At 38.7% G+C, this 10,613-nt stretch overlaps 1 protein-coding gene across 1 annotated transcript; it reads right to left on the bottom strand.

Moving 5' to 3' along the window:
- Positions 1-2,133: 2,133 nt before the first annotated feature.
- On the bottom strand, positions 2,134-9,817 carry LOC134664304 (ubiquitin thioesterase Otu1). Its single transcript, XM_063520872.1, has 4 exons — positions 9,268-9,817; positions 7,419-7,591; positions 5,050-5,208; positions 2,134-2,437 (listed from the first exon to the last, which is right to left on the bottom strand). The coding sequence occupies exons 1-4, from the start codon at positions 9,647-9,649 to the stop codon at positions 2,228-2,230; spliced, it is 924 nt and encodes a 307-aa protein (XP_063376942.1). The 5' UTR covers positions 9,650-9,817; the 3' UTR covers positions 2,134-2,227.
- Between the last annotated feature and the right edge of the window lie 796 nt (positions 9,818-10,613).

Below are 10,613 nucleotides of genomic sequence, written 5' to 3' on the forward strand. Positions count from 1 at the left end.
TTCTTCCGCGAATCTTATCTTAAACTTGTGAAGAATTACAACTAAAACATGAATAAATAATTAAACTAAATAGCCGTGTATTAAAACAATAATAGTTCATTAGTAAAACTGGCTAAAAATTATGACGATACAGTTGGTATGTATAAAAAGAAATTCGTGTAAAATCCATAAATATTGTGATTCCATTACAAGAATTTACAAGTGCATGCTGCATGTTAAAAAACCCAGAAGAAATAAATATTAACAGACCAAAGAATTTTACTAAAAAATTACGTTATCCCACAGTTAATCCGTATAATTTTAACGTAGGTATAATCTCAGGTCTTATTGCCATTGGCCAAATAAGAACTAATTTGCCAATACATAGAATAACTAAAATGCTTTCTTAAAAAATCGATCGAGTGAATTGCTTCACATGGAAAAGAAACATTTGCTATAGAACAGTTATAAGTATTTAATTAATTTTCGATTGACTGTCAAAAATAATATATATAGACAAGGACCTATTGCTCGAATTCTTGTTTCCTATGATGTAAAAAAAAAGTTACAACGATAATGTAACGGACACTTCAAATGAATAAGCACGATATATTTACAAACAAAAATAACAAGTACTATATTATTTGAGCGTTTCGCCTCCAGGCAAGGCTTACATCATATTCATAGTGTTGTATGTGATGGCAGTTAGTGATTAAAGCTAATGTTGTATATAAGGCTCAGACTTGCCAGCGTAGCCGATCGATGCGTATATATCGTTTTAGCAAATTATCACCAACTAGATGTGTTCCCAATAGAAAAGGGTAAAAATAAATGTGTGAAAGTCTTAGGTACATAGCCTAGAGCTTGGAAAAATGCACCGACTTTTTCTACCGTGAAATGTATTTTTATGTAGAGAAGAAAGCAGATATAAGACAGAATATATTTTGAACTTTGTTTCAAAGTGATAGGATTCAATTTTGCAATTTCTGGCACTCCTATGCGTTATAGTTTTAAAAGTCCCTGCAAGCCTTAAGACGATTGGATAAACTTCAGCCAAACGCCCGAATAGGATTATGGTTTAGGAATATGTATGCCTATGTACGTAATTATTCTTTTTTAGGAATATGCATACTATGTATGTTATTATTCTTTGGCACACTCTGAAGTCTTAACCATTTGATGTATTTCCCATAGTCAGGGTTTACATAGATACCACGTGGTTTAAAATTAGGCCAAATAATTATTTGTTTCCTTTTTTTATATAATTTTTTTTAGGTTGACATTAACCAAAAAAGTTATTTATATCACGAAGTAAAGTCATCGGTGCATTTTTCAGAAGTACAAATACATTAATAAATAAAATTATTTATCCCAGTGGTTCCCAACAATTGTAGCAAAGAACATTACTGCCGCTAATAATCTCAGGACCTTGTGACAGAAACAAAACCTTATGATCCCTCTTTCCCGCCGTCTATCTATAGTATAAGCGAGCCAGCCGGCCTAGCCAAGGTTACAATCGCCATCGCTTCGACAACGAAAAGCATTATGTCTCTCTATCACTCTTCCATATTAGTGCGACAGTGACAGCTGCGTTTCGATCGCTACGGAGCGTAAGCGATTGGCATCTCGGCTACGCGGCCAGTATCGACGCATATGAAAAGTTTAGGGAACTTCGACGTATTTAATTTTGACGTTAAAATAGTTAAATTCAATTCGACGATATATCAATACATACAATCTTTATTTAAAAGCAGTTAAACTTTATAAGAGTCCGCACATTAGCGTCTTTTGAGTGTCGGCGTCTAGTGAGCGCTATGGAAAATAGCGTCGCTGCGCAGTTGCGTCGAGCAGCAGCAATAGAGTTGACTACACGCCAACGCTCGGGAGACGCTAGTGTGTGTGTGGCCCTATAGAATACTATAATGTGTAAGGTCTACGTAGGTGATAACTGACGGCCTTTGTTTAAGGGCCCCCCCACATCTGGCGTCTTTCGAGCGTCGGCGTCTGTCGGCGTCGGTCCGGCGCTATGGAAAATGACGTCGCTGCGCAGTTGCGTCGACGCTGCGTCGACGTTGCGTCGACGTCGGCCATAGAATTGTAGACGCCGACGCTCGAAAGACGCCAGATGTGGGGGGGGCCTAACCCGTCAAGCGTCCAGTAAACTTACGGTAGAGCTTGACCATATTGAAGGGTAAAGTAACAACAATATACAAACTTATTCCTTGTTGGGAACCACAGACGTCATCCGCTAGACCTCCCCAAAGTTAGCATGCTTCGTCTCTTTAGCGTGTTTCTGGGCCTCCACCTGTCCCGTCAGCAGTTTGTCGCAGATCATGCATTTGAGCGTGAACTTGTTGAGGTCGGTGAACTGGCGGGAGGATTTGGCCTCGTGGGCTATCTGCTCGGCCTCGCGATAGGTCTCCATGTCCTCGGCTGGGAACATGGTTTGGATGCCACCCTGGAAAATAAATTAAATATTGAGCAAACATCTAGTCCGGCTATAGTATAGTGCACGTTTCAACCACAATGCTGTCGTGAGTTGAAAATCGTTTTAAAAACCTGGAGACTTACTATGATGTCCTTATTGGGATTCTGTTTAGGACCTAAACTGAACGGCTAAGGGACGGAGTTATACGACTTACACGACCAGGCTGGCCTAAAGAGTAGTGACCTTGCCTATGAAGCCGATGGTCCCGGGTTCGAATCCTGGTAAGGGCATTTATTTGTATGATGATACAGATATTATTCCCGAGTCGTGGTTGTTTTCTATGTACATATGTAAGTATTTATATATTATATATATCGTTGCCTGAGCCTTCTTGAGCTTAGGGGCTGTGGGGCTTAGGGCAATTTGTGTAAAAATGTCCTATCATATTTATTTATATATAGCTCCGTCCTTTAGCAATTCAGTTAACAGTTAAACAGAATCGCAATAAGGACATCATGGTAAGGCCCCTGTACACTAATATTTTGATATTTGTAGTTCATTATCCGGGTCCACACAGCGAGCATACGCGCGAGGCAATTTCGCAAAACAGCCAGTGTAGAAGGTCTAGGGGTCCACTAAGAAAGGATTTTTCAAAATTCATCCCCTAAGGGGGTTAAAAAGGGGATGAAAGTTTGTATGGGGTTAAAGTTTTCTTTTAAGCTAGGAACTTGAGACTTTGTAAAAAAGTATCAAATTCAAATACAAGAAAACTGATTTCAGCGTTTTAGAAAATTCATCCCCCAAGGTGGTGGTCAAGGTGGTGGTGGTCATCCCAAAAGGGGTTGAAAGTTTGTATGGATATCAAAAAATTTTTCGAGCGCGGGACTTGAATCTTTGTATTTGAGGATATTATTAGAAGACAATAAAAGTAATTTCAGCGTTTTGTAAAATTCATCCCCTAACAGGGTTAAAAAGGGGATGAAATTTTGTATGGGGTTAAAGTTTTCTTTTGAGCTACGAATTTGAAACTTCGTTAAAAGATATATTATTAAAATACAAGAAAACTAATTTCAGCGTTTTTGAAAATTCAACCCCTTAGGTGGTGAAAAAGGGGTTGAAAGTTTGTATGGATATCATGCATTTTTTCGAGCGCGGGATTTGAATCTTTGTATTTGGGTATATTATTAGAAGACAATAAAAGTGATTTCAGCGATTTGTTGAATTCATCCCTTAACAGGGTTAAAATGGGGTTCAAAGTTTGAATCCATTACAAATGCTTTGAAACTTCTTAGAAAGACATAATAGCCGATTACAAAAAAAAGTAATTGCAACGTTTTTGGAAATTCAATACCTAAGGGGGCTAAAAAGGGGATGAAAATTCGTCTTGGGGTGTAAATTTAATTTTAAGCTAGGAACTTTAACTTTTTGGAAAAAAGGTAATAAATTAAAAAACATGATAACTAATTCAAGCATTTTTGAAAATCATCCCCCAAGGTGATGAGAAAGGGGTTGAAAGTTTGTATGGAGATCAGATATTTTGTGAGTGCGGAATGCGGAACTTGAATCTTTGTATAAGGGCATAGGTACCTATTATAAGAATACAAGAAAAGTAATTTCAGCAACCAACATCAAAATCCACTTGACTTAAAACTTCATACAACTTGCTAAAAAAGAAAGGACTTAATTTCAACATTGCTTGGATATGAAAATTATAGGTACTAAAGATGTAAAATGTTGAAGATAAGATTCCACGCGGACGAAGTCGCGGGCAACAGCTAGTATCATATAAAATAGACACCTTTAAAAATGTTGCATGTGCACTATTTTGAATGTATAATTTTTCATAATTTCTCTACACATTAATGTATGTCTGCCATCTTTGTAAACACTGTCTATTAAGCCCCTTCTGTATTTAAATTAGACTGCTCGAAGTAATAAATAAGAACACGCAACTATCGTTAATCGTATCATAAACTCACTAATTCCTTATTCATAAAGTTTAGCAAGTCTTTGTTAATATTTGTCTCTTTCTAACAAACGTAGATGAGCGATAGTGACCAATGATTATCAACGGTATGCTTACATCATTCTGCTCCAAATACAGCGGTTAATATGTAGTGCACGCAGTCAAACAGCAGGAACACCCGGTTGCCGTAGTTCTTGTCTTCCCGAAAACGGTTCATGATCGCGTTCAGGGGGCCGATTTTTGAATTTCGACCGCTCTATTTCGTATATTTCGTTCAATAATATCTCCACTACTAAGCATTTAAATTCTACTAACAGAATTGAAAACGAGTGGTCAATACCACTAGATTCTCAATTTTTATCGCTCGGATTTCAAAAATTAGCATTTCGTCGTTTTCCAGCGATTTTCGAGTGACGAAATCGAGTGATCGAAATTCATAAACCGTCCCCCAGAGTGACTTATATTATAAGTCACTATAGTCACTCACTATCTTAGGGTCATTCTAATTTCTGTTTTCATATCTCAGATACAAAAATGACAGTACAAATGGCCAAATTACTACCCAGTCATGTGCTTTTGTATCAATTTTACACTAAAACGATAGATTGGACAGACTTCAGGCATTTGAACTCTCAGTTTATTTTCTGGGACAAAAAAAGGATTCACAAGTACTTACATCATTCTGCTCCAAATACAGCGGGTCATAGTGCACCCCGTCAAACAGTAGGAACACCCGGTTGCCGTAGTTCTTGTCTTCCCCAAAACGGTTGATGATCGCGTTCAGGGTGTCCACGACTGCCATCTCAATGCCGTAGAAGCGAGAGAGAATAGCCACCTGGAATGTAAGGTATGAAAAGTTTTAATCACGTTTTAAATATCAAGTTCACTTGTAAGTTGTTAATAAGTAACTTATCATTGGCCTTTTCGTCGTATTGCAGACGATTAAGGTGTAAGAGCTCCTCTTCACGATGGGCCAACGCCGGCCACTCCAAGGGACGCATTTATGCTTTAGAGGGAGCAAGTGATATTGCTATCTAATGAGATAGGTAGAATGCTACCGCATGGCTGCGTCCCTTGGAGTGGCCGGCGTTGGCCCATCGGGTAGAGGAGCCATAAGACATTACAGGCCTGTGCACACCGGCTGCGTGCGCGTGTGGAGTTGTAGTATACAGATCCTTATGAGAGATGGCACACCGCTTGCGTGACGTGTGCGTGTGCGGCTCCAACATTTTAGCGCACGCACACGCGCACGTCACGCACACGCAAGCCGGTGTGGCTCGGCCTTACACCGCCTGGGACCGAATTAAGGAAACGCAGGGATGCCCAGCACCTGCATTACCCTCTCGGCTACACACTGTCTTATCCCACAGGAAAGGCGAGCCAATACGTGTGGAGACAGGTTGGCTGCAGGAATCTGCCGCTTATTTCAGGTTGGACCCTACTCGCGCCTTATGCTCTAGTTTCCTATGATAGCGGTGCGTCATATAGCGGCCGTCTCCATACAAATACTACGACATCCATATTTAGCCGTATTATTTAGTATGGAGCCGGCCGCTATATGACGGCACCGCTATCCTAGGAAAACCGATCGTTACGGTAACTTCATTCCGGGTTTTATTTTGGAGTATACTTCTATTAGATGGATTGGAAACCAATGCTAAGAGGACCATTTTCCCTGTGGCGAAATAGCTTTATGCCTCGTTTTTGGACTTAGTCGTCACGTACGACACCCTTATTCGACGTGTTAGCGCTATTCTAAAGCCGGTCACCACACGTAGTTATTTATTATAACTAACTTACATCTATGATCTAATAGCTCTCTCGATAAGAGTTGAAACTTTGTATGATTATACCTACAGATGCCTATACCATAAATTGGGGCCATCATGTTGATCTGAGGTGGCTCTACTGGCAGTGGCGGATTTGCCCTAAGGCACAGTAGGCCCGGGCCTAGGGCGGCAAGATATTGAGGGGCGGCAAATTGTGACAAAAAATTCGCTGATGGTAACAAGAAATAGTAACTCAAAATGTAGTCAATATTATGGGTGCCTTGAAAGGGGCGGCTACAGGGCCTGGGGCCTAGGGCCGCAAAGACTGCAAATCCGCCACTGTCTACTGGATAAAGATTTACTGAGGTTGCAATTTAGTATGGCAGTAATAATAAGGTCAGGGTGACGGTAGTTTAATGATTTCTACGGACGAAATTGCGAGGAGAGACTTGTTAAATACAAATAATTCCAACGTAGTCGAATAATTCAGACGTAGTCTGTTGTGGTGAGACAGGGGTTATATTGTATGATAACACTATCATAAGTTACTTTGTAGTCGTAGTTAGTGGTCTAAATATAGCATTATATTTAGATTGAACGGAACAATATGTTTACTGATTATGTTGCTGTATATTACAATAATCTTAATGTACAGTACTTTTTTTTTCTTGTGTCAAGTGCTCTTGAATCTAAAATAAATGGGGGTTGTAAAGGATGATGTTTATCGAAATATAATATATAAAGCAATGATAAAATGAAGATGAATGATCAGAATCACCCCTGTCACAGAATAAATAATAGTACTAGGACTCACTCTCTAACAAAACGCGTCAGTCACGATCAGCACAGATATGGCCGCTAGGTGGTGACAGCGCCACGCACGGCTTATGGCAAACCCCAAAAATGGGGCCGAACGGATGAATTTTTATCTACCTGTAGCAAAGCGACGAAATCGCGAAGTGAGCCACGCCTGCCCCTGTGTTATATGCCATTTTTTACAGTTTTTACAGTTATATGCAGTTTGTTAATAACTATTGTAGTCAGATTTTTTACATTTCCTTTGTGTTTTCGTTTTTTAAAGTGCTTCCAATCTTTAGTAGTTTTTAAAACACTTACCAGTTCATTTAACCCTTAAATACTGGACATGAACTTTGACCCTCTTTTTGTATTATTTGTAAACCAGAATCATTGATACTATTAAACGCCAAGGTTTGAACTCACAACATTCTGTATCTTCCGTCAATTTAAGGGTTAAATTTAAAAAAATATATCTCACCTCAATAGCACCGCCCCAAGAGCTGGGCTGCTGTATCCACATACAGTATTCCGCATTAGGCTTCCCCAGCATTGCCTCGTTATAAGTCTCATGGTCGCTCGCCACCTCCATTGCGATGATCTGTCGCATCAGCGTGTGTACTGTTGTGTCTACTTCGCCATTTAATACAAAACCTGTAATTCAAGACAAAGATGATAATGTTTTGGTAACATCACCATGATGGCATTTATAGGATTCCGTACCCAAAGGGTAAAAACGGGACCCTATTACTAAGACTCTTCTGTCCATCTGTCTGTCACCATCTGTATCTTATGAACCGTGATAGCTAGGTAGTTGAAATTTTCACAGATGGTGTATTTCTGTTGCCACTACAACAAACAAATACTAAAAACAGAGTATAATCAATATTTAAGTGGGGCTCCCATACAACAAACGTGATTTTGTTGCCGTTTTTTGCGTAATGGTACAGAACCCTTCGTGTGCGAATCCGACTCGCACTTGGCCGGTTTTTTAAAAGTATTTTTTGTTTATTAAAAAAAATACCATCTGTGTAACCTCTAGCCACCCACACATAAAAACTTTCCAACACATTTTTTTTTTTTTTTATTACAGCTTTATTTATTTCAGCGAATATAATGTTTGTTTATATGTTGTTGTATTATTTGTTAATTCTTTTCACTGATCCCTATTGGGTAAAAGCCTCCTCGAGTCCCTTCCATTGTTCTCTATCTGTAGCTAATTTCATCCAATTTATTCCTGTTTTTCCAACTATTTGAACTATGTCGTCTGACCAGCGCTTCTGTGGCCTTCCTTGATGTCTTTTTCCAGGTGGTCCTGTCCATTCAGTCACAGTCTTAGTCCATCTTTTGTCTGTATATCTTGACACATGACCAGCCCATTGCCATTTTAGACGCAGTGTTTGTTTTAGGGCATCCACAAGTTTAGTTCTTTTCCTGATCTTTCCAACACATATGCATATAAATTTATATAAATATAGATACGAAATTGATTGGACCTTTGAATGGAATGAAAATACCTATTTATAGGCCTCTGGGCAGCTAGAGTAATGAATTATGAATAGGTTGTCATATTGACATCTTACTTATGATTGTATCTTCAATTTACCTAGGTGTCCTCACCCACACCACACCCACATGCTTCACCTTAATCAATAAAAAGGAATGGAAGCATTGACATATATAAATCTCAGGACTGAGCGGCTACTGCGAAAACTGAAATTCGCAAATTGCGGGGATCTTTCTCTTTTACTCCAATGAAGGCGTAATTAGAGTGACAGAGAAAAATCCCCGCAATTTGCGAACTTCGATTTCCGCGGTTATAGCCCTGGCATTATGAGCAATAAGAATGGGGAATGAGTAGTGCTAGTACATAGGTGTGACACCGCTACAACGCCATTGGTTGATGAGTTCGCGTCACGCACGATTGGTTGATGAGTTCAGTTCAACTAGTTGCGTTAGGCTGCATGATTGGCTCGAATTCGTGAGTGACACCGCTGAACCTTGTACTTGTACCATTTTTAGCACCTTCTAGATGTAATATGTCAATGAATGAAAGTGAAGACAATATCTTTTTAACAAAGTCTAAAAATATTAAGTAGTTTATCTGTCCATATTTGTACAGATTTGCAACTAAAATAATATAAACCTCTATAGCATTTAAAAAACTCACATAAATCATAAATAAATCACTCATTCACAACAATGAAAATTTATCCATTTAACTTCCAATTGAATAATCTGATAAAAGAACAATCACCAACATCACAATAAAATAAAACAAAGGATTTCCTATTACATAAAATAAGATGACCTCTACTGTACTAACTTACCTATACTAGTGAAAAGGCAAGAATTATCCGAAGGCACAACCTTCTTCATTAAAATGCCGGGTCTGCTGGGCCCTATTGGCTCATGGGACACCCCATTCTGCACTGGCTTCAAAGGCGTAGGTTTACTAGGTGTCTGCACAGACTTTTCTTCCACTATCAAAGTTTCACCCGTTTTCAAACCTATTTCATTTAGCTTTTTAGAATCGTCACTAGTATCCAATGGCTTCGGGGGGTAACCACACAAGACACATATTCTATCCGCGCTTATTTCAGCAATACTAGACAAAAACACCTTCAATTCACCAACAGTACTATTAGAGGTCAAGTCCTTTAGGATTTGCTGGCCGTTTTTACTTTTAACTTTTAACGCGACTGCTGCCATTTTAGAGAAATTGTATTACATTAAAATAACTGACACGGAAGCGTTACGTGGTGCCGATTGATATTTTTAATTAGGTCAAAGACGCAACAAAATGAGTATGAAATAAATAAATAAACGCGGCTTGGCCCGCTCGAGAAGTTGGCAAGTCACTTTTGACTTTCGTTTGACAGTGATTTGCTCGTGGGTTGCCACTTTTGAAAAAAAAAATTGCTTTGCAATAAGATGCGTTCAAATCAAGATGAGCAATTTAATTTGCGCACGATGCGCACAACATGGTGATGTAAAGTTATGATAAAACATGCTCACATACATCACTCACGTGTGCTTGTAGGCACATTGTGCCTTTGTACATTTGAACTATATTTGCTCCAATTGCGCAACCCCAAAAAATGTGCTATGTTAAGCTCTCTACAGACCGTGCAACAAACCCCATAGTCATACGATTTTGGCCGGCTAAGTAGGTGCAATTAATTCAATCGATCGATAAAATGCCGCAAGCAGATATGTTATACAACTGACCGAGAGTTAGTGAATGTCTCCGTTTCATCTTGGATTTTTTTTTTCGTATGTCCGGATATATGTTCTCCTCTAGGTACAGGTCGCAATACTTACTCAACCGATTTTCGTGAAATTTTGTTAACAAGTTGTTAACAGGTTTGATGTATAATCAATCTTTCAAGCTTTAAGCTGATAAAATTGTAAATTGGTAATATAATGCATCTAAAATCAAACACGAATGGTATTTTCATGGCGTTTTAATAAAAATAATGTAACGTCTACGCAATCATATTTTTTCTCTAAGTTACAAAACACTAGCATAATTATTATTTTACACAACTTAGGGTACTACTTATTAAGTAACTAAGTATCCTTTTGGCACAATAATACAATACCTACCTAAGTCTAAACATATTGATTTTTGGATAAGTAATCGACATAACTTATTAAAACGGGTCACTCACGT

The sequence above is a fragment of the Cydia fagiglandana genome, chromosome 5 (genome assembly GCF_963556715.1).
Source record: "Cydia fagiglandana chromosome 5, ilCydFagi1.1, whole genome shotgun sequence".
NCBI lineage: Eukaryota > Metazoa > Arthropoda > Insecta > Lepidoptera > Tortricidae > Cydia > Cydia fagiglandana.